This window comes from Entelurus aequoreus, linkage group LG14 (assembly GCF_033978785.1).
Source record: "Entelurus aequoreus isolate RoL-2023_Sb linkage group LG14, RoL_Eaeq_v1.1, whole genome shotgun sequence".
Taxonomy (NCBI): domain Eukaryota; kingdom Metazoa; phylum Chordata; class Actinopteri; order Syngnathiformes; family Syngnathidae; genus Entelurus; species Entelurus aequoreus.
Window position 1 is genome coordinate 27,125,062 of NC_084744.1, and position 26,040 is coordinate 27,151,101.

Sequence of the window (26,040 nt, forward strand, 5' to 3'; positions counted from 1 at the left end):
CCGTATTATATTATATATCTCAGACTCAAAATATCTAAAAGTCCTAAATCATTGTTAAAATTAAACCTTCCTGAGACAAACTGAAATACAACATAGAATACTGGAGGACCCTACCACTATCTATGAGTGAATGCCATAAAGATGGTATCCCTACCAACATTTTCGTACCTCTTCCAAAATCTACCAATTGTTAAATCAAATTATTACTTTAAGAAAACAGATACAAACATTTTGGATTTTGTTTGGGGGTATAAAAAACATAGATTATCTAAAAAACCTATATTCAGATCTACCTGTGGTGGTTTGGGTCTTCCGATATTCAAACATTATTATTGGGCAGCAAATGCTCGGGCATCGGCATACTGGCAATGGTGGTCATTGACATACTGGCAATGGTGGTCATTGACATACAGGCAATGGTGGTCATTGACATATAGGTAATGGTGGTCATTGACATATAGGTAATGGTGGTCATTGACATACTGGCAATGGTGGTCAATGGCATACTGGCAATGGTGGTCATTGGCATACTGGCAATGGTGGTCATTGGCATACTGGCAATGGTGGTCATTGGCATACAGGCAATGGTGGTCATTGACATATAGGTAATGGTGGTCATTGACATATAGGTAATGGTGGTCATTGACATACTGGCAATGGTGGTCATTGGCATACTGGCAATGGGGGTCATTGGCATACTGGCAATGGTGGTTATCGGCATACTGGCAATAGTGATCATCGGCATACTAGCAATGGTGGTCATTGACATACTGGCAATGGTGGTCATTGGCATACTGGCAATGGTGGTCATGGGCATACTGGCAATGGTGGTCATGGGCATACTGGCAATGGTGGTCATCGGCATACTGGCAATGGTGGTAATTGGCATACTGGCAATGGTGGTCATTGGCATACTGGCAATGGTGGTCACTGGCATACTGGCAATGGTGGTCATTGGCATACTGGCAATGGTGGTCATCGGCAAACTGGCAATGGTGGTCATCGGCATACTGGCAATGGTGGTCATTGACATACTGGCAATGGTGGTCATTGACATACTGGCAATGGTGGTCATTGGCATACTGGCAATGGTGGTCATTGGCATACTGGCAATGGTGGTCATTGACATACTGGCAATGGTGGTCATTGGCATACTGGCAATGGTGGTCAATGGCATACTGGCAATGGTGGTCATTGGCATACTGGCAATGGTGGTCATTGGCATACTGGCAATGGTGGTCATTGGCATACAGGCAATGGTGGTCATTGACATATAGGTAATGGTGGTCATTGACATATAGGTAATGGTGGTCATTGACATACTGGCAATGGTGGTCATTGGCATACTGGCAATGGGGGTCATTGGCATACTGGCAATGGTGGTTATCGGCATACTGGCAATAGTGATCATCGGCATACTAGCAATGGTGGTCATTGACATACTGGCAATGGTGGTCATTGGCATACTGGCAATGGTGGTCATGGGCATACTGGCAATGGTGGTCATGGGCATACTGGCAATGGTGGTCATCGGCATACTGGCAATGGTGGTAATTGGCATACTGGCAATGGTGGTCATTGGCATACTGGCAATGGTGGTCACTGGCATACTGGCAATGGTGGTCATTGGCATACTGGCAATGGTGGTCATCGGCAAACTGGCAATGGTGGTCATCGGCATACTGGCAATGGTGGTCATTGACATACTGGCAATGGTGGTCATTGACATACTGGCAATGGTGGTCATTGGCATACTGGCAATGGTGGTCATTGGCATACTGGCAATGGTGGTCATTGACATACTGGCAATGGTGGTCATTGGCATACTGGCAATGGTGGTCATCGGCATACTGGCAATGGTGGTCATCGGCATACTGGCAATGGTGGTCATTGACATACTGGCAATGGTGGTCATTGACATACTGGCAATGGTGGTCATTGGCATACTGGCAATGGTGGTCATTGGCATACTGGCAATGGTGGTCATCAGACTATTAATTATTCAACTATGTCCCTTTGTGGATACAATTTGAATTGATGTCCCTATTAAAGCCATATGCCTCCTTGACATCTTTACTTTTTACTCAGGCTTCATCTATCAAGTCAGTAAGTCATAATTTTGTTGTAAGAAATTCTCTTAGGATCTTAATGCAAATAAAAAACATCTATAAAGTTCCAAATATATGGATCCATACACCAGTCTGCCATAATCATGCCTTTACCACAGCATTATTGGACAAGACATGTGCAGCATGGCATAGGAAGGGGCTAAGATGTCTACAGGATTTCTATATTGATGGAAATGTTGCTTCCTTTGGCCAATTACAAGAAAAGTATAGTTTATCTAACTCTATTTTTTTTCCAGATATATGTATTTTAGACATTTTGTAAGGGAGAACATCCCTCATTTTGAAACCAAAGAGAAAGGACATGCTCTCTTGGAATTATTTTCGATTTCTCCGAACAGAAAAAAACTCCTCTCTAATTTTACAATCTTTTTTAGTAAAGAGCCTGAATTGGCACTATCTATTAAGAGAGCATGGGAAAAAGAAATGGGTGATGGTCTCCCTAATGAGGTATGGACGACTGTACTTTCATGCATTAATAAATGTTCAATAAACAGCAGACACAGGATCATTCAGTTCAAAGTCATACATAGGTTTCATTATTCTAAGGTTATTCTATCCTGCTGTGTCCCCAACCTGTGACAAATGTAAAGTAGATAATGGTACCTTGTTGCATTTATTTTGGAACTGTTCAGTCGTCGGTACATTTTGGTCAATGATTTTCCCTTTTTTTTCTGAAGTTTTGTTTGCTTGTATTTACTTTGCCGTGTGTTTTGTTTTTCCTCTGTTTGTTATATGTTTTGGCTGGTGTTATTTTTTGAAAATAATTAATAAAAATATATGCAAAGGAGCGAAGGCCAATGGAGTCAACTCCATAAGCAAAGCATGGCCGTTAAAAAAAAATAAAAAAAAAAATATATATATATATATATATATATATATATATATATATATATATAAAAAAAGTGTGCACACAAGAAAAAACCCAAAACAAAACTGAGCGTTAAAAACACAAAGTTTGGTGTTAAAACAAGACAGTTAAAGTGGACTATTTATGTTGATAAACTATTGGTGTGTTTTTGAAAAATGTTTGGGGATTGTGCTTTGGTGTTAAAACAAAACAGTTAAAGTGAACTATGTTGAAAAACTATTGGTGTGTTTTTTGAAAAATATTTGGGGTTTGTGTGATATAAAATAATTTAAAATGGATGAAAATCAAAACGATGAAGTTGAGTTGTGTGAAGCAGCCGCACAAGGTGGCAATTGAAATGGTGTACATATTGATGATGGACGTGGTGGAGTTAAAGGAACAGTAACACTCACAATGAAGGCATGATGATGGAAGTGGTAGAGTTAAAAGAACAGTAACACTCACAATGAAGGCATGATGATGGAAGTGGTGGAGTTAAAGGAACAGTAACACTCACAATGAAGGCATGATGATGGAAGTGGTGGAGTTAAAGGAACAGTAACACTCACAGTGAAGGCATGATGATGGAAGTGGTGGAGTTAAAAGAACAGTAACACTCACAATGAAGGCATGATGATGGAAGTGGTGGAGTTAAAGGAACAGTAACACTCACAATGAAGGCATGACGGTGGAAGTGGTGGACTTAAAGGAACAGTAACACTCACAATGAAGGCACTGCTTGCCAAAGACTTGGAGACATGGAGGACATCTAAGCTGAGCAAGGCTGCCAACTTAAAGGATAAAATACAAAGTGAAGCTGGTCATGAAGACCACATCAACCAACATTTGGGTGTGTATCAGCTGTTGATTAATGATGCAAACAATGTACATAACCAACTGCTTGAGTTGTTGCCTGTGGAAGAAAAAGAAAAACACAACATTTGGTTCAAAGCAAAACTTTTGAGTCTGAATGAAGTTTCTCAGAGTTGCAAAATAGTAAGTGTGTGGAACAGACAACATGGTTGACGATCCTGCTGACAAAATAAACCTAGGGACAGTGTGTCAAATGTTGGATCAAATGTCTCACCTAAAAGCAGCAGTTCAAAAGTAAGTACAACATCTACTGCATCCATCATATTATATAAGTACAACATCTACTGCATCCATCAGTGTTGTGCAAGTATAACATATAATGCATCCATCAGTGTTGTGCAAGTATAACATCTACTTTATCCATCAGTGTTGTGCAAGTATAACATATACTGCATCCATCAGTGTTGTGCAAGTATAACATCTACTTTATCCATCAGTGTTGTGCAAGTATAACATATACTGCATCCATCAGTGTTGTGCAAGTATAACATCTACTGCATCTATCAGTGTTGTGCAAGTATAACATCTACTGCATCCATCAGTGTTGTGCAAGTATAACATCTACTGCATCCATCCGTGTTGTGCAAGTACAACATCTACTGCATCCATCAGTGTTGTGCAAGTATAACATCTACTGCATCCATCAGTGTTGTGCAAGTATAACATCTACTGCATCCATCAGTGTTGTGCAAGTATAACATCTACTGCATCCATCCGTGTTGTGCAAGTACAACATCTACTGCATCCATCAGTGTTGTGCAAGTATAACATCTACTTTATCCATCAGTGTTGTGCAAGTATAACATATACTGCATCCATCAGTGTTGTGCAAGTATAACATCTACTTTATCCATCAGTGTTGTGCAAGTATAACATATACTGCATCCATCAGTGTTGTGCAAGTATAACATCTACTGCATCTATCAGTGTTGTGCAAGTATAACATCTACTGCATCCATCAGTGTTGTGCAAGTATAACATCTACTGCATCCATCCGTGTTGTGCAAGTACAACATCTACTGCATCCATCAGTGTTGTGCAAGTATAACATCTACTGCATCCATCAGTGTTGTGCAAGTATAACATATACTGCATCCATCAGTGTTGTGCAAGTATAACATCTACTGCATCCATCCGTGTTGTGCAAGTACAACATCTACTGCATCCATCAGTGTTGTGCAAGTATAACATCTACTGCATCCATCAGTGTTGTGCAAGTATAACATGTACTGCATCCATCAGTGTTGTGCAAGTATAACATGTACTGCATCCATCAGTGTTGTGCAAGTAAAACATCTACTGCATCCATCAGTGTTGTGCAAGTATAACATCTACTGCATCCATCAGTGTTGTGCAAGTATAACATCTACTGCATCCATCAGTGTTGTGCAAGTATAACATATAATGCATCCATCAGTGTTGTGCAAGTATAACATCTACTGCATCCATCAGTGTTGTGCAAGTATAACATCTACTTTATCCATCAGTGTTGTGCAAGTATAACATCTACTGCATCCATCAGTGTTGTGCAAGTATAACATCTACTGCATCCATCAGTGTTGTGCAAGTATAACATCTACTGCATCCATCAGTGTTGTGCAAGTATAACATCTACTGCATCCATCAGTGTTGTGCAAGTATAACATCTACTGCATCCATCAGTGTTGTGCAAGTATAACATATAATGCATCCATCAGTGTTGTGCAAGTATAACATCTACTTTATCCATCAGTATAATGCATCCATCAGTGTTGTGCAAGTATAACATCTACTGCATCCATCAGTGTTGTGCAAGTATAACATCTACTTTATCCATCAGTGTTGTGCAAGTATAACATCTACTGCATCCATCAGTGTTGTGCAAGTATAATATATACTGCATCCATCAGTGTTGTGCAAGTATAACATCTACTGCATCCATCAGTGTTGTGCAAGTATAACATCTACTGCATCCATCAGTGTTGTGCAAGTATAATATATACTGCATCCATCAGTGTTGTGCAAGTATAACATCTACTGCATCCATCAGTGTTGTGCAAGTATAACATCTACTGCATCCATCAGTGTTGTGCAAGTATAACATATACTGCATCCATTGGGTGTTGTGCAAGTATAACATCTACTGCATCCATCAGTGTTGTGCAAGTATAACATCTACTGCATCCATCATGTTGTGCAAATATAACATCTACTGCATCCATGAGTGTTGTGCAAGTATAACATCTACTGCATCCATCAGTGTTGTGCAAGTATAACATCTACTGCATCCATCAGTGTTGTGCAAGTATAACATCTACTGCATCCATCATGTTGTGCAAATATAACATCTACTGCATCCATCAGTGTTGTGCAAGTATAACATCTACTGCATCCATCAGTGTTGTGCAAGTATAACATCCACTGCATCCATCAGTGTTGTGCAAGTACAACATCTACTGCATCCATCAGTGTTGTGCAAGTATAACAGCTACTGCATCCATCATATTGTGTAAGTACAACATCTACTGCATCCATCATATTGTGTAAGTATAACATCTACTGCATCATCATATTGTGCAAGTATAACATCTACTGCATCCATCAGTGTTGTGCAAGTATAACATCTACTGCATCCATCAGTGTTGTGCAAGTATAACATCTGCTGCATCCATCAGTGTTGTGCAAGTATAACATCTACTGCATCCATCAGTGTTGTGCAAGTATAACATCTGCTGCATCCATCAGTGTTGTGCAAGTACAACATCTACTGCATCCATCAGTGTTGTGCAAGTATAACATCTACTGCATTCATCAGTGTTGTGCAAGTACAACATCTACTTCGTCCATCAGTGTTGTGCAAGTACAACATCTACTGCATCCATCAGTGTTGTGCAAGTATAACATCTACTGCATCCATCAGTGTTGTGCAAGTATAACATCTACTGCATCCATCAGTGTTGTGCAAGTATAACATCTACTGCATCCATCAGTGTTGTGCAAGTATAACATCAATCAATCAATCAATCAATGTTTATTTATATAGCCCTAAATCACAAGTGTCTCAAAGGGCTGTACAAGCCACAACGACATCCTCGGTACAGAGCCCACATACGGGCAAGGAAAAACTCACCCCAGTGGGACGTCGGTGAATGACTATGAGAAACCTTGGAGAGGACCGCATATGTGGGTAACCCCCCCCCTCTAGGGGAGACCGAAAGCAACGGATGTCGAGTGAGTCTGACATAACATTGTGAAAGTCCAGTCCACAGTGGATCCAACACATCAGCGGGAGTCCAGTCCACAGCGGGGCCAACAGGAAACCATCCCGAGCGGAGACGGGTCAGCAGCGCAGAGATGTCCCCAACCGATGCACAGGCTAGTGGTCCACCCGGGTTGTGCAAGTATAACATCTACTGCATCCATCAGTGTTGTGCAAGTATAACATCTACTGCATCCATCAGTGTTGTGCAAGTACAACATCTACTGCATCCATCAGTGTTGTGCAAGTATAACATCTACTGCATCCATCAGTGTTGTGCAAGTACAACATCTACTGCATCCATCAGTGTTGTGCAAGTATAACATCTACTGCATCCATCAGTGTTGTGCAAGTATAACATCTACTGCATCCATCAGTGTTGTGCAAGTATAACTACTACTGCATCCATCAGTGTTGTGCAAGTACAACATCTACTGCATCCATCAGTGTTGTGCAAGTATAACATCTACTGCATCCATCAGTGTTGTGCAAGTACAACATCTACTAGATCCATCAGTGTTGTGCAAGTATAACATCTACTGCATCCATCAGTGTTGTGCAAGTATAACATCTACTGCATCCATCAGTGTTGTGCAAGTATAACATCTACTGCATCCATCAGTGTTGTGCAAGTACAACATCTACTGCATCCATCAGTGTTGTGCAAGTATAACATCTACTGCATCCATCAGTGTTGTGCAAGTACAACATCTACTGCATCCATCAGTGTTGTGCAAGTACAACATCTACTGCATCCATCAGTGTTGTGCAAGTATAACATCTACTGCATCCATCAGTGTTGTGCAAGTATAACATCTACTGCATCCATCAGTGTTGTGCAAGTATAACATCTACTGCATCCATCAGTGTTGTGCAAGTACAACATCTACTGCATCCATCATGTTGTGCAAATATAACATCTACTGCATCCATCAGTGTTGTGCAAGTATAACATCTACTGCATCCATCAGTGTTGTGCAAGTATAACATCCACTGCATCCATCAGTGTTGTGCAAGTACAACATCTACTGCATCCATCAGTGTTGTGCAAGTATAACAGCTACTGCATCCATCATATTGTGTAAGTACAACATCTACTGCATCCATCATATTGTGTAAGTATAACATCTACTGCATCATCATATTGTGCAAGTATAACATCCACTGCATCCATCAGTGTTGTGCAAGTACAACATCTACTGCATCCATCAGTGTTGTGCAAGTATAACAGCTACTGCATCCATCATATTGTGTAAGTACAACATCTACTGCATCCATCAGTGTTGTGCAAGTATAACATCTACTGCATCCATCATAATGTGTAAGTATAACATCTACTGCATCATCATATTGTGCAAGTATAACATCTACTGCATCCATCAGTGTTGTGCAAGTATAACATCTACTGCATCCATCAGTGTTGTGCAAGTATAACATCTGCTGCATCCATCAGTGTTGTGCAAGTATAACATCTACTGCATCCATCAGTGTTGTGCAAGTATAACATCTACTGCATCCATCAGTGTTGTGCAAGTACAACATCTACTGCATCCATCAGTGTTGTGCAAGTATAACATCTACTGCATCCATCAGTGTTGTGCAAGTACAACATCTACTGCATCCATCAGTGTTGTGCAAGTATAACATCTACTGCATCCATCAGTGTTGTGCAAGTATAACATCTACTGCATCCATCAGTGTTGTGCAAGTATAACATCTACTGCATCCATCAGTGTTGTGCAAGTATAACATCTACTGCATCCATCAGTGTTGTGCAAGTATAACATCTACTGCATCCATCAGTGTTGTGCAAGTACAACATCTACTGCATCCATCAGTGTTGTGCAAGTATAACATCTACTGCATCCATCAGTGTTGTGCAAGTATAACTACTACTGCATCCATCAGTGTTGTGCAAGTACAACATCTACTGCATCCATCAGTGTTGTGCAAGTATAACATCTACTGCATCCATCAGTGTTGTGCAAGTACAACATCTACTGCATCCATCAGTGTTGTGCAATTATAACATCTACTGCATCCATCAGTGTTGTGCAAGTATAACATCTACTGCATCCATCAGTGTTGTGCAAGTATAACATCTACTGCATCATCATATTGTGCAAGTATAACATCTACTGCATCCATCAGTGTTGTGCAAGTATAACATCTACTGCATCCATCAGTGTTGTGCAAGTATAACATCTGCTGCATCCATCAGTGTTGTGCAAGTATAACATCTACTGCATCCATCAGTGTTGTGCAAGTATAACATCTACTGCATCCATCAGTGTTGTGCAAGTATAACATCTACTGCATCCATCAGTGTTGTGCAAGTATAACAGCTACTGCATCCATCATATTGTGTAAGTACAACATCTACTGCATCCATCAGTGTTGTGCAAGTATAACATCTACTGCATCCATCATAATGTGTAAGTATAACATCTACTGCATCATCATATTGTGCAAGTATAACATCTACTGCATCCATCAGTGTTGTGCAAGTATAACATCTACTGCATCCATCAGTGTTGTGCAAGTATAACATCTGCTGCATCCATCAGTGTTGTGCAAGTATAACATCTACTGCATCCATCAGTGTTGTGCAAGTATAACATCTACTGCATCCATCAGTGTTGTGCAAGTACAACATCTACTGCATCCATCAGTGTTGTGCAAGTATAACATCTACTGCATCCATCAGTGTTGTGCAAGTACAACATCTACTGCATCCATCAGTGTTGTGCAAGTATAACATCTACTGCATCCATCAGTGTTGTGCAAGTATAACATCTACTGCATCCATCAGTGTTGTGCAAGTATAACTACTACTGCATCCATCAGTGTTGTGCAAGTACAACATCTACTGCATCCATCAGTGTTGTGCAAGTATAACATCTACTGCATCCATCAGTGTTGTGCAAGTACAACATCTACTGCATCCATCAGTGTTGTGCAATTATAACATCTACTGCATCCATCAGTGTTGTGCAAGTATAACATCTACTGCATCCATCAGTGTTGTGCAAGTATAACATCTACTGCATCCATCAGTGTTGTGCAAGTACAACATCTACTGCATCCATCAGTGTTGTGCAAGTATAACATCTACTGCATCCATCAGTGTTGTGCAAGTATAACATGTACTGCATCCATCAGTGTTGTGCAAGTATAACATCTACTGCATCCATCAGTGTTGTGCAAGTACAACATCTACTGCATCCATCAGTGTTGTGCAAGTATAACATCTACTGCATCCATCAGTGTTGTGCAAGTACAACATCTACTGCATCCATCAGTGTTGTGCAAGTACAACATCTACTGCATCCATCAGTGTTGTGCAAGTACAACATCTACTGCATCCATCAGTGTTGTGCAATTATAACATCTACTGCATCCATCAGTGTTGTGCAAGTATAACATCTACTGCATCCATCAGTGTTGTGCAAGTATAACATCTACTGCATCCATCAGTGTTGTGCAAGTACAACATCTACTGCATCCATCAGTGTTGTGCAAGTATAACATCTACTGCATCCATCAGTGTTGTGCAAGTATAACATGTACTGCATCCATCAGTGTTGTGCAAGTATAACATCTACTGCATCCATCAGTGTTGTGCAAGTACAACATCTACTGCATCCATCAGTGTTGTGCAAGTATAACATCTACTGCATCCATCAGTGTTGTGCAAGTACAACATCTACTGCATCCATCAGTGTTGTGCAAGTACAACATCTACTGCATCCATCAGTGTTGTGCAAGTATAACATCTACTGCATCCATCAGTGTTGTGCAAGTATAACATCTACTGCATCCATCAGTGTTGTGCAAGTATAACATCTACTGCATCCATCAGTGTTGTGCAAGTACAACATCTACTGCATCCATCAGTGTTGTGCAAGTATAACATCTACTGCATCCATCAGTGTTGTGCAAGTATAACATCTACTGCATCCATCAGTGTTGTGCAAGTATAACATGTACTGCATCCATCAGTGTTGTGCAAGTACAACATCTACTGCATCCATCAGTGTTGTGCAAGTATAACATCTACTGCATCCATCAGTGTTGTGCAAGTATAACATCTACTGCATCCATCAGTGTTGTGCAAGTATAACATCTACTGCATCCATCAGTGTTGTGCAAGTATAACATCTACTGCATCCATCAGTGTTGTGCAAGTACAACATCTACTGCATCCATCAGTGTTGTGCAAGTATAACAGCTACTGCATCCATCATATTGGAACCGTGATTGCTGGGCATCTGCTGATTGGGCTGGGCATTGCTTTGGTGTATCCTCAAATTCGGAAGACAATGGCAGACATTCAAGGACCTCAAAGGCTGCCCGTCGCAATGGAAGACATGGGTCCAGCTGTGGGAACACAAACTGGGGCCATTTCAGAACTGAATCGTAAGTTGGATCAGGACTCTCTCCAGAGGCTGCAGCGCTTGCAGAACTCTGCTGCTCGCCTTTTAACCAAAACCAAACGACGTGAGCACATTACCCCTGTACTGGCTTCCCTTCATTTTAGAATTGTACTTATTGTTTTTAAATGCTTACACCAAGAAGCCTCGCCCTATCTTTTTGAGCTGCTGCAGCCTTATTGTCCCAGCAGGACTCTGAGGTCTTCAGACCAGCTCCTCCTGGCTGTCCCAAAAACTAGGCTAGAAACCAGAGGAGATGGAGCCTTCTCAGTGGCAGGGCCCAGACTGTGGAACAACCTTACACTATCTATTAGATACTCTCAGTCCCTGAGCCAATTTAAATCTAAAAAACATATTTTTACTCCCTGGCGTTCAAATCCAGTTAGGCAGGATATCTTGGTTGCTTTGTTATTTCTTGTTTTATCCATTTGTATTTATTTATTACATTTTAGTATTTTAGGTGATACATTCTGCACTTCTTTTAAGGTATATTTTACTATTGTATTTATTGTTACCATGTTAATGTGACACTATGTGCCCCTTATGTCTTATGTCTGTACAGCACTTTGGCCAACTGAGGTTGTTTTAAATGTGCGATATAAATAAATGAACTGAACTGAACTGAACACATCATTGAGTGGCATTTAGTTTTTCCACTGGGGGGGACCAGACAAGCTCTGCTTCTTCCACTCATTTTGGACGGTTGGTCACTTGAGCAAAAGTTGTGCTTGTAAAGTTTTGACATGTTCCAAATAAGTACATTGAAAGTGAACATTAATAATAACATTTTAAAGTATTTTTTGGTTGTATGCCAACTTTGCGGAGCAGCTCTTCACAGCATCACCTCGCTAGTTAGCTTAACGTTAGCATCTTCCATGTTACCTCATAACGATGTTGAATAAATGTGTTTGTGTGCCTTACAGACGGACTTGTTATTGGGTAACATATATACACATCATTTTTGGTAAATGTTTTTACTTTATTAGTACATTAACCTCCAGTCTTCACACAGTGAGCGTAGAAATGAGTTTAACATTGGGGGGGACATCAATTTATATCTCAAAATAATTTTAGGACAAATAAATGATTACACAGTATCAGTATCAGTCTATGTTAAGCATTTTATGTAGCATTCCCATTTTCCACTTTTTGGTGAACTCTTGTGAAATATCCACTGTCAAATTACTCTTTATAGTTAATTAATTAGTAAAATAATAAAATACGTACTAAATCCTTCTGCGAGTTCACTTTTTTGTGGTGTCATTTTGCTACCTGTTAAGGAAAGTATGTGTTCTAAAATATATATATATATATAATCCTCCATATTGGCAGCCATAGTGATTCATTTATTCAGCAGAGCAATAAAACTTGGATCTGACAAAAAAGTAAACACAAATGCTGTCTTCCTCGCTGATAAAACATGATAGCAACACACATCTGCTAGCTCACGATCGCCCCCACTTCTCAGTGTGGCGAGTTGGAGTACTACAAGAAGCACTCTAATACAGTGCTTAAATACCGCCGGGTGGCGGGGCTCTCCCTTAGAGATAGGGTGAGATGCTCTGCCATCCGGGGGGAGCTCAAAGTAAAGCCGCTGCTCCTCCACATCGAGAGGAGCCAGTTGAGGTGGTTCGGGCATCTGGTCAGGATGCCACCCGAACGCCTCCCTAGGGAGGTGTTTAGGGCACGTCCGACCGGTAGGAGGCCACGGGGAAGACCCAGGACACGTTCAATCAATCAATGTTTATTTATATAGCCCTAATTCACAAGTGTCTCAAAGGGCTGCACAAGCCACAGCAACATCCTCGGTACAGAGCCCACATACGGGCAAGGAAAAACTCAGTGGGACGTCGGTGAATGACTATGAGAAACCTTGGAGAGGACCACATATGTGGGTAACCCCCCCCCTAGGGGAGACCGAAAGCAATGGATGTCGAGTGAGTCTGACATAATATTGTGAAAGTCCATTCCACAGTGGATCCAACACATCAGCGAGAGTCCAGTCCATAGTGGGGCCAGCAAGAAACCGTCCCGAGCGGAGACGGGTCAGCAGCGCAGAGATGTCCCCAACCGATGCACAGGCTAGTGGTCCACCCGGAGTCCCGACTCTGGACAGCCAGCACTTCATCCATGGCCACCGGACGTTGGGAAGACTATGTCTCCCGGCTGGCCTGGGAACGCCTCGGGATCCCCCGGGAAGAGCTGGACGAAGTGGCTGGGGAGAGGGAAGTCTGGGTTTCCCTGCTTAGGCTGCTGCCCCCGCAACCCGACTTCGGATAAGCGGAAGAAGATGGATAGTCTTATTATCAAGGAATAATGAGGTCAAACTTATATTAAAACATTAATGTTAAGGTTTCGTCCAGTAGTGGGCCGGTGATGATGATGAAGATGTATATGTGCAAGTGAACAATTTGATCCACAAGGGACAACAACCCTTTCCACAGACTACACACACATCAGAAACATAAATCTTAGAAGCCTACAACAATATATTTGAAGAAGACTTTAGTATTAAAAGTGAAGATGTGAGGTGAAATAAGTACAAATGCAGCAATAAAAACAAGCAACTCCACTCACGATGGCTCTAAAGTTCAGTGATGTGTTGCTAACTTCAGCATTTTTCTTCTTTGTTGATGTTTTGCAGTAGTTAACATCCATGATGTAACAATGCTGCCAATCTGCCAGAGTCCACATTTTGTTAACAATTTTATTCATTCATACTTTTAATTGGATAATAACATCAATAAGATGCAATCGAAAAAAAATTGTCATTTTATAAGACACAAAAAAAAAACAAATTTAAATAAGATGTCCTCTCTTTAAACAATGAGAAAATAAAATAAAATAGTAGCTACATATATAATATTCAATAAATGAACACAACATAAAAAGTAACTACAGGACAACATATAAGACTAGAAGATGAGAAGCACTACATACAACATCAAATATACATTCATATTAAACATGCTGTGTTTTTAAACTACATTTAGCACAATCACTGTTTAAAGGCCTACTGAAAGCCACTACTACCGACCACGCAGTCTGATAGTTTATATATCAATGATGAAATCTTAACATTGCAACACGTGCCAATACGGCCGGGTTAACTTATAAAGTGCAATTTTAAATTTCCCGCTAAACTTCCGGTTGAAAACGTCTATGTATGATGACGTATGCGCGTGACGTCACTAGTTAAACGGAAGTATTCCGACACCATTGTATCCAATACAAAAAGCTCTGTTTTCATCGCAAAATTCCACAGTATTCTGGACATCTGTGTTGGTGAATCTTTTGCAATTTGTTTAATGAACAATGAAGACTGCAAAGAAGAAAGCTGTAGGTGGGATCGGTGTATTAGCGGCTGGCTGCAGCAACACAACCAGGAGGACTTTCAGTTGGATAGCAGACGCGCTATCCGACGCTAGCCGCCGACCGCATCGATGATTGAGTGAAGTCCTTCGTCGCTCCGTCGATCGCTGGAACGCAGGTGAGCACGGGTGTTGATGAGCAGATGAGGGCTGGCGTAGGTGGATAGCTAATGTTTTTAGCATAGCTCTGTGAGGTACCGTTGCTAAGTTAGGTTCAATGGCGTCGTTAGCAACAGCATTGTTAAGCTTTGCCAGGCTGGAAAACATTAACCGTGTAGTTACATGTCCATGGTTTAATAGTATTGTTGATCTTCTGTCTATCCTTCCAGTCAGGGGTTTATTTATTTTGTTTCTATCTGCAGTTAAGCCCGATGCTATCACGTTAGCTCCGTAGTTAAAGTGCTTCACCGATGTATTGTCGTGGAGATAAAAGTCACTGTGAATGTCCATTTCGCGTTCTCGACTCTCATTTTCAAGAGAATATAGTATCCGAGGTGGTTTGAAATACAAATCCGTGATCCACAATAGAAAAAGGAGAAAGTGTGGAATTCAATGAGCCAACTTGTACCTAAGTTACGGTCAGAGCGAAAAAAGATACGTCCTGCACTGCACTCTAGTCCTTCACTCTCACGTACCTCATCCACAAATCTTTCATCCTCGCTCAAATTAATGGGGTAATCGTCGCTTTCTCGGTCCGAATCGCTCTCGCTGCTGGTGTAAACAATGGGGAAATGTGAGGAGCCTTTCAACCTGCAACGTCACGCTACTTCCGGTACAGGCAAGGCTTTTTTTATCAGCGACCAAAAGTTGCGAACTTTATCGTCGATGTTCTCTACTAAATCCTTTCAGCAAAAATATGGCAATATCGCGAAATGATCAAGTATGACACATAGAATGGATCTGCTATCCCCGTTTAAATAAAAAAAATTCATTTCAGTAGGCCTTTAGGATTTAGTAGAGAACAACGTCGATAAAGTTCGCAACTTTTGGTCTCTGATAAAAAAAAAACCTTGCCCCTACCGGAAGTAGCGTGACGTTGTCAGTTGTTCACTCCCTCATATTTTCCTATTGTTTTCAACGCAGCTAGAGCTATTCAGACCATTACCCCATTAATTTGAGCGAGGATGAAAGATTCGTGGACGAGGAACGTTAGAGTGAAGGACTAGAATGCAGTGAAATACATATTTTTCTTCGCTCTGACCGTAACTTAGGTACAAGCTGGCTCATTGGATTCCACACTCTCTCCTTTTTCTATTGTGGATCACGGATTTGTATTTTAAACCACCTCGGATACTATATCCTCTTGAAAATGAGAGTCGAGAACGCAAAATGGACATTCAGTGCCTTTTATCTCCACGACAATACATCGGCGAAACGCTTTAGCTACGAGCTAACGTGATAGCATCGTGCTTTAACTGCATATATAAACAAAAAAAATAAACCCCTGACTGGAAGGATAGATAGAAAATCAACAATACTATTAAACCGTGGACATGTAACAACACGGTTAATGCTTTCCAGCCTGGCGAAGGTTAACAATGCTGTGCTAACGACGCCATTGAAGCCTACTTCGCAACCGGACCTCACAGAGCTATGCTAAAAACACTAGCTCTCCACCTACGCCAGCCAGCCTTCATCTGCTCATCAACACCCGTGCTCACTAGCGTTCCAGCGATTGACGGAAGGACGAAGGACTTCACCCGATGCGTTTGGCGGCCCGGAGACGTAGGAAGTCAAGGTGAGGTCGCGGCTAGCGCGTCTGCTCTCCAACAAAGTCCTCCTGGTTGTGTTGCTGTAGTCCGCTGCTAATACACCGATCCCACCTACAACTTTCTTCTTTGCAGCCTTCATTGTTCATTAAACAAATTGCAAAAGATTTCCAGAATACTGTGGAATTATGAAATGAAAACAGAGCTTTTTGTATAGGATTCTACGGGGTACCATAACTTCCGTTTAACTGACTACGTCACGCGCATATGTCATCATACCGCGACGTTTCAGCCGGATATTTCCCGGGAGATTTAAAATGTCACTTTAAAAGTTAACGCGGCCGTATTGGCATGTGTTGCAATGTTAAGATTTCATCATTGATATATAAACTATCAGACTGCGTGGTCGGTAGTAGTGGCTTTCAGTAGGCCTTTAAGTGTTTTTAAATCCCTGCAGCTTCCATGACTCTTACACACTTGTGTTTACTGACCTGATTCTTAAACCTGAACATCTTATCACACACAGTGCAATTAAACGGTTTCTCTCCAGTGTGTGTTCTCATGTGTGTGGTCATGTTTTGCTTTCTGTAGAAACTCTTCTTACAAACAGAGCAAGTAAAAGTTTTCTCACCTGTGTGTGTTCTCATGTGCAATATAATTTCCTTCTTAGTGTTGAATCTTTTAGCACAAGCTGAGCAAACAAAATGTTTCTCTCCAGTGTGTGTTCTCATGTGTCTGGTCATGCTTTGCTTTCTGGAGAAACTCGTCTTACAAACAGGGCAAGTAAAAGGTTTCTCACCTGTGTGTGTTGTCATGTGCAATATAATTTCCTTCTTAGTGTTGAATCTTTTAGCACAAGCTGAGCAAGTAAAAGGTTTCTCTCCAGTGTGTGTTCTCATGTGTGTGTTCATGCGTTCCTTTCTGGAGAAACTTTTCTTACAAACAGAGCAAGTAAAAGGTTTCTCACCTGTGTGTGTTCTCATGTGTGTGGTCATGTCATTCTTAGTGTTGAATCTTTTGGCACAAGCTGAGCAGGCAAAAGGTTTCTCTCCAGTATGTGTTCTCATGTGAGTGGTCATGTCACCCTTTCTGAAGAAACTCTTCTTACAAACAGAGCAAGTAAAAGGTTTCTCTCCAGTATGTATTCTCATGTGTACTGTAAAAAGACTCTCCCGTCTAAATGATTTCCCACATTCAGAGCAGTCAAAGTGTTTGTTGTTAGTGTGATGTCTCGTATCACCTTTAGAGTCATTTTTACTCTCCAAAGGTTTTTGGATGTGGTCACTGTGATCAGAAGAGTCTGACATCATGTGGTCCATGTCTGACAGTGGAGCAAAGATGCTGTCTGGTTCTGACTTTATATCTTCACAATGCTCTCCATCAGCTTCTGTGATGTGTTGACTTACAAGCTCCGCCCCTCTGTTCTCCTCACATTGACTGTGATGAAGCTGTAAGGACTGAGCTTCATCTTCATCATGAAGCTGCTCCTCTTTAATGTGGGAGGGGGCCTGTAGCTCCTTCTGTCCCACACTGGTGTGCCACTCCTCTTCATGACTCCCCGCTGACACCCGCTGGACGTCTGCAGAACAAATGAGGTGTTACTGTATTGAAGTTTGCAGTATTCAAACTATTGACATATGAGGTAGGGTAAATAGACAGTGATGGGCAAGCTACCTGGACAATGTAGTAAGTTAAGCTACAAGTTACTCTCAATTAAATGTAGCTAAGCTATCCTCAGAAAATTGTAGCAAGCTACACTACACGCTACACTGCAAAAGTAGCTTGCCGCATCAAAGCTATATTTAACAGCATTTATATATATATACTGGCCCACATGTATAATATCAATGTTTATGTTGTCCATGGAAATAACTTAGTAAGAAGCAAAAGAAAAACAACCAACCATGGATGACAAAAGGACTGAAAAATGCTTGTCACAAAAAAAAAACATTATATGAAATATTTATAACACAGACATCTATAGAGGCAGAAAATAAGTACAAGAAATATATAAACAAGCTTATTGGTATACTACGAACATGTAAGGAAGGAATACTACAGACAAAGAACAGAAACAACATGAGAGCAACATGGGGCATCCTAAATAGCATCATTAAAAATGCTGCTAAGAAAGATTACCCCCAGTACTTTCTACATGGAAATACAAAAAATGACAATACGAACCAAATAGTTGAACGTTTTAATGATTACTTTGTTAATATCGGAAAAAATGTGGAACAAAGATTTCCAAATGCAGATGATGGGTCAGTTGAGGACTTGAGTGAGCTCATAGACAGAAATCCCAATTCCATGTTTCGTGACAAAAGAAGAAATAATCAAAATTGTACAAAATTGTTAATCCGAGACCTCAACCGACTGTCATAGAATAGATATGGTAACCATAAAAAAGGTTATAGAAGACATTTCAGAACCTCTGACAATATCAAAATCAGCAACGTATCATTTCTAACCGGCAAATTCCCTGACAAAATGAAAATTGCAAAAGCCGTACCAATTTTTAAGAATGGAGACATACACCAGTTTACTAAACAGAGACCAGTTTCATTACTTCCACCATTCTCCAAAATCTTGGGAAAACTATTCAATAGCCGATTAGATATATTTATCAACAAAAGTGGGACGCTCGTGGAGAACCAATATGGACTCCCAGCAAATATCTCATCTGGTCAACATATGTAATAACAAGTGTATGTAAGATATTGAAATGAATCAAAACAATGTATACATACATACATACATACATACATACATACATACATACAGAGAGAGAGAGAGAGAGATACAGTATAGATAGATAGATAGATAGATAGATAGATAGATAGATAGATAGATAGATAGATAGATAGATAGATAGATAGATAGATAGATAGATAGATAGATAGATAGATAGATAGATAGATAGATAGATAGATAGGGAAAGAGAGAGATCATAATAACTTGAAGTAAATAATGAAGATTGAAAACCAATTACAAAAAAACTAAATCCAAAAATGTTTTACCAAAAGCTTACCTTTTTTATATTTGCATAGTATGTATATATTATTGATGTTGTAAATATAAATCTTTATATATTTAAAAATGGTGGTCCTAAAGAGGTAGGCATTTTTTAGAGGTTGTCAAGAACGTCACACATACAATAATGTGTGTGTGTGTGTGTGTGTATGTGTGTGTGTTCCTGAGACATGAAGAAGGAAAAGTAAATTCCATATGAGGAGGTGTGAACAACTTAGGACATAAATCATGGTCCCAATAACGTTGCATCTAATACTAGAGTCTGTGAACATTGCTCCAAAGTCAGAATTTTTTGTTGATTTAATGTGCATAAACATTTAACATTGACAAGTGCAAAGGCAGCAATATATGATAAAACAAGATGGCAGCTAAAGAAGGACTAAAGAAGGAATTCCCTATTCATCCCCCTCTGGCCAACATATGTAATAACAAGTGTGAGTAAGAAATTGAAATGTGCCTCCTTTGGAAAAAATGTATAAAATAAATATGTATATAGAGACATACTGTAATAACTTGAAGTAAATAATGAAGATTAAAAAATAAAAATTACAAACAAAAAATTTAAAGCAAAACTTATTAAAAGTAACTAAAAGCTTACCTTTTTTTATATTTGCATAGTATGTATATATTAATGTTGTAAATACAAATCTTTATATATCTAGAAAGGGTGGTCCTAAAGAGGTAGGCACTGTCACATCTAATAGAGAGCCAAATACTAGAGTCTGTGAACATTGCTCCAAAGTCAAGATTTTTTGTTGATTTAATGTGCATACAAAAGTGAACATTGACAGGTGCAAAGGCAGCAATATATGATAAAACAAGACAGCAGCTAAAGAAGGACTTCCCTATTCATCCCCAAAAAACCCGCCAGGTGAGCAGCTGATTTTACCACTTCCGGTGCTGACGTAAGACAACCCGCGTCCCATATGTTTTTTTTTATTAAATAAGTTTATTTCCGTCATATAATCAACCATCAACCATTTTGTGTGACCAGTTTAACAGTACAGATTATACATATTTAACAATCATACACATTTACACACAAAAAGAAAAGAAAAATAATTACCGAAAAAGGAATAGGCTGAAGCCAAAGCTTATATTTGGGGGGATTACCCCCAATACTTCTTAGACGGAAACACAAATAATGACAACAGGAATGAAGTAGATAAAAGCTTCAATAATTACTTTGTAAATATTGGACCAAAATTGGAAGAAAGGATTCCAGACCCAGTTTTAACTGAGGACTATAATGATACCATAGAGCCAAATCCCAACCCAATGTTCCTCAGTAATGTGACACAGGAGGAAATAGTTCTAATCCTGTAATCTAAGACTTCAACCGATTGTAATGGAATTGATATGGAAAAGATTTTAAAAAATGGTTATTGAAGTAACCTATCATTTCAAATACCCAAACAAAATGAAAATAGCTAAAGTTGCACCAATTTATAAGACTGGAGACAAACATCAATTTACAAATTATAGACCTGTTTCTCTACTTCCACAATTTTCTAAAATCATTGAAAAACTGTCCAATAACAGATTAGAGAGTTCAACAAACAAACATAGAATACTAGAAGAGAACCAATATGGATACACAGCTAATATTTCAACTTTGATGGCTTTAATTGAAATGACAGAAGAAATGAGCAATGCAATAGATGTTAACAAATGTGCAGCAGCAGTGTTGTTGGATCTAACTAAAGCATTTGACACAATTAATCACAATATTTTAATCAAAAAACTAGAACAATATGGCATCAGAGGGTTAGTCTTAAACTGGATTAGAAGTTATTTAACCAACAGGAAACAATACGTGAAGCTAGGCCAACACACTTCTACAACACTAAATATATCCTGTGGTGTACCTCAGGGATCAATACAAGGACCAAAATTATTCAATCTCTATATAAATGACATTTGTAAAGTTACAAAATATTTAAAGTTAGTATTATTTGCAGATGATACAACAGTGTTTTGTTCAGGAGAGAACACACAGAAGATAATACAAATAATAACAGAAGAAATGAACAAATTAAAAAGATGGTTTGACAAAACCAGACTATCGTTGAATCTCAGTAAAACTAAAATAATGCTATTTGGTAACAGTAGAAGGGAAAGTCAAACTAATACAAATAGATGGAATAGAAATTGAAAGAGTAAATGAAACCAAATTTCTAGGTAGAATGATTGGTGATAAAATGAACTGGAAATCTCATATAAAAACTATACAACATAATGCAGATGTGGTCGATCTGGTTTTCTAAAGAGGTAAGCATTTTTCAGAGGATGTCAAGAAGGTCACACATACAATAATGTGTGTGTGTGTGTCAATAATGAATAAAGCAAAACATGTTCTAGACCAAAAATCACTTCATATTCTCTACTGCTCACTAGTGTTACATATCTGACTTATTGTGTAGAAATATGGGAAATAACTACAAAAGTACACTTCATTCATTAACTGTGTTACAAAAAAATCAGTTAGAATAACACATCATGTTGGATATAGAGAACATTCAAACCCTTTATTTATTGAATCGAAAATACTGAAAAATGATACACAAAGCAAACTATAACCTGCTAGCCAAGAATGTACAACAATTCTTCTCAACAAAAGAGGAGAAATATAATCTTAGAGGAAAATGTAATTCAAAACATTTGTACGCACGTACAACACTTAAGACCTTCAGTATATCAGTATGTGGAATTAAATGATGGAATGGATGAAGCAAAGAAATCAAACAATGTACTAATATAATCCACTTCAAGAAACTACTCAAACTTAAAGTGTTTACAAAGTACAAAGAAAAAGAACCATGATAAACATTCTGAATTTATTCCATTCATCCATTCATTTTCTAGATAATCTTACTTATCTCACCATATCAAATATAACTTACTTCACCGAGTATTATTTATTGATTTTTATTGTGATTACTTATGGAGTATATTGTGAATAAATTGAGAACAGGAAGTGAACAAAAGTTTTAGCAACTGTTTTGTAAAAGAAAAGTGGTAGGATTAAATAAGCTCTGCTTCTTCCTACTCCTTTTCCAAAATGTTGAAAAGACAAACTGGAAATAGTGATGTATCATGTTGTATGCATGCATGCATGTGTGATGTATCATGTTGTATGCATGCATGCATGTGTGATGTATCATGTTGTATGCATGCATGTGTGATGTATCATGTTGTATGCATGCATGTGTGATGTATCATGTTGTATGCATGCATGTGTGATGCATCATGTTGTATGCATGCATGTGTGATGCATCATGTTGTATGCATGCATGTGTGATGCATCATGTTGTATGCATGCATGTGTGATGCATCATGTTGTACGCATGCATGTGTGATGTATCATGTTGTAGGCATGCATGTGTGATGTATCATGTTGTACACATGCCTGTGTGATGTATCATGTTGTACGCATGCATGTGTGACGTATCATGTTGTACGCATGCATGTGTGACGTATCATGTTTTACGCATGCATGTGTGACGTATCATGTTGTATGCATGCATGTGTGACGTATCATGTTGTATACATGCATGTGTGATGTATCATGTTGTACGCATGCATGTGTGATGTATCATGTTGTACGCATGCTGTCAGAAAAATTGTATTTAAATTATCAAAAAACTTTCCATTCTGAGTTCCCAATGAACAGACAAGAAGCTGACTCAGCTGTACCAAGCCAAACGCTTGGAAGATTCCGCTGTGTACGATAGAAACAGACGGGAGGGGTCATCCATTGTCCTCAAAAACCTGCCAAAGCTGAATCTACGACAAGCCCAGGCCCGAGGGATCTTCTTCTTTTGTCTTCCCATGTGACCGAAAACAAGGACTGTTTACATACTACCCAATCCTGTTGAGAAATGTGTTGTTGCGTAAACATTGAACATCTAGAGAGATGTTTCATCTGAACATCTAGAGAGATGTTTCCGTCCTCTCTAAAGAGAGGACGGAAACCTTCTTCGTCAGAGCGTGGTGCAAGACTGTACAGAGAAGTACAGTGGCCATGTCTCTCCTCAATTGAGTCCAAATTGAATTCTGTCTCTGTTTGATTCCTTGCCTTTTGTCTTGTTTAATAGATGTCATCAGTGTTTGAACCTGACATCAAATTGGTCCTTCGAGCCGGATCCAATACGTTTTGACGATTCCAGCAAGAGTGAGTGAAACCAGAAAGACCATGGCAACCAAATCCTGATTGAGGAACTGCTTTTCTTCATTTTGGCTGGAATTTGAAAAGCTGACGGAAATCCGAGGACAAGAGGGAAGGAACGCAGAGAACAGTGAGTACGTTTTAAGAGAAAGAAACGGTGTAATAAAAAAGCGTATGACTGAGGGTTACGACGCATATACAAACCCTGTAAATCCTAGGCTCTAACAGGTAAAAAGGCCAATATACTGCAGGACGTCGGGGTCCGCGAAAACAGGAATACCCGAAATATTTGAAAAACTAAATTCTAAAATTCGAAATAAGATAAGTTAAAACTGAAGAGGAAGAGGCCAAAATACTGCAGGTAAACGGGACCGCGAAAACTGGAACATCCGTAATATCCATAAAACAACATACTGGGGGAGGCGGAGCCCACAATAAATATTGAAATATCCGTAAGCCATTATCTGAGGGCGACGGCGTCCAACACAGACCTAACAAGGTCTATTCAGAAAAAAAACAGAATTTTTGTCCGTAAACAACAATAACCTAGAGGGGGTCGGACTCCTACATGAAACATTGAAAATTTTCCGAATACCATAACACTGAAAAGTATGCATGAACGTCAGAGTGTGTGGGAGTAATCGCCATTAGGCTATCACTCCATATTAAAGTTGTGAGAAGTAAATAGTGGGTTATTGTGGAAGCTTGTAGGCAAGACAGCTCCACTGGGGAATCATCTCCAGTAGAAGAGACGTGTACCACAATAATAAATTAAACCACTATCTTAAAAGTAAAGAAAAAGTAATCCTTATAAGTTCGGCTCTGTAGGGGACGACGGATTACTCCAAATTTACAAAATGGGAAAAGGGACAAGTAAACCAAAGGTTAGTCCAAAAGACGAGTTAAAATGTAAAGACTGGAAAGCAGTAGAAATAAAAAACCCAGATTTACTGAAATTTCTCGATGACTGGATATCAAAACATAAATTTACAGGATGCCTCAAAGTAGGTGATGTATTAAGGTTAAGGGAATCAATAATACAAAAATGTGGAAGTAACAGAAAAAAGCTAGCCAGAATGGGGTGGGACCACACAGGGTGCTGGATGAGAATGGCTCAAAATAGAGAAGACGGAGAAAGACAGAAAAAGAAGGAAGAGCAGGAAGAAAGGAAAATAAAAGGAAGGGAAGAGGGAAAAGAAAGGGCTAAGAGAGACGAAAAGCTAATGTTTCATAGAACCGAAGATTATGAAACAGGGCCAGTTAGGAGAAGAAATAGGCAGTTTGTAAGGGAAGACAGTGAGGATGAGTCAAGTGAGGAAGAAGTACAAACAGAAGCAGACACACACAGCGCGCCAACAACAACAAATCACCAATCAGCGATATATCCAGACCTAAACAAATTACAAAATCCACCGCCATATAATGAAAGTGTAACAACACAACTAACAGTAAAATCAAAAAGGGACCCAAAAAAGCCAGACCTGAAATGGTCCAAAAAGCAAGGGGTAGTGTTTTCGCCCGAACCTAAAAAGCCATCTCCAGGCTATAATCTTGACAATGGGGAATTATATCCATTAATTGAAGTGGCTAATCCACGTGCAGGAGAACATGGACAAGTCCCAACACTGTTAGTACACAGGACATGGACGTTGGTAGATGTTAAAAAGGCATTAGAAGAGGTAACACCATATACCGAGGACGTAACACAGTTCCTCGAGGGGATGGAAAACCTCCGTAGATCCTATCACCTTAACGGATGGAGACAGACTGCATGGATGACTGCATTGGGGCCGAAATTGCACCAAGTAAGAGGCAATTGGGACCCCATGGGAATAAACATACGGGACGGTAGAGGAATACCATTAGAACATGACCACGACGACCTAAGAAATAGGGTACGAGACTTAATGGCACGTGTTGAACAAAGGTTCCAAAAAAGAGCAAATTACACTGAATTGGGAAGAACAAAACAAAAAGATGAAGAAACATTTGAAGATTATAAAATAAGACTGGAAAAAACATTTAAACAACACAGCGGACTAAATGAAAATGCTGATCCACAGGAACCCTACCAACAACAATTAAAAAACATTCTGCATGCAAACTCCAGACAAGCCATACATGAGTGGGTGAACAAACATTACATTGGTTTCCCCACAGGAACATTAGATGAATACATAAATCATGCATTACATGCAGAAAAAGTTACAAACAAAAAAAGAGCAAAAGTAGGCACTGA

At 39.5% G+C, this 26,040-nt stretch overlaps 2 protein-coding genes across 6 annotated transcripts in view; both read right to left on the reverse strand.

The window, feature by feature from the left end:
- LOC133664598 (oocyte zinc finger protein XlCOF6-like) overlaps positions 1-26,040 on the reverse strand; it is a 183,537-nt gene that overhangs the window by 87,456 nt on the left and 70,041 nt on the right. The gene's annotated exons all lie outside the window — the stretch shown is intronic.
- LOC133664624 (gastrula zinc finger protein XlCGF57.1-like) overlaps positions 17,003-26,040 on the reverse strand; it is a 40,179-nt gene continuing 31,141 nt past the window's right edge. For 2 of the 4 annotated variants that reach the window (XM_062069410.1, XM_062069411.1), the window contains one exon: positions 17,003-18,179. In XM_062069410.1, coding sequence (XP_061925394.1) covers positions 17,044-18,179 — 1,136 coding nt within the window. In that variant the 3' untranslated portion in view covers positions 17,003-17,043. The remainder of the gene's footprint in view (positions 18,180-26,040) is intronic. The other 2 variants (XM_062069413.1, XM_062069412.1) reach the window with 2 other exon arrangements.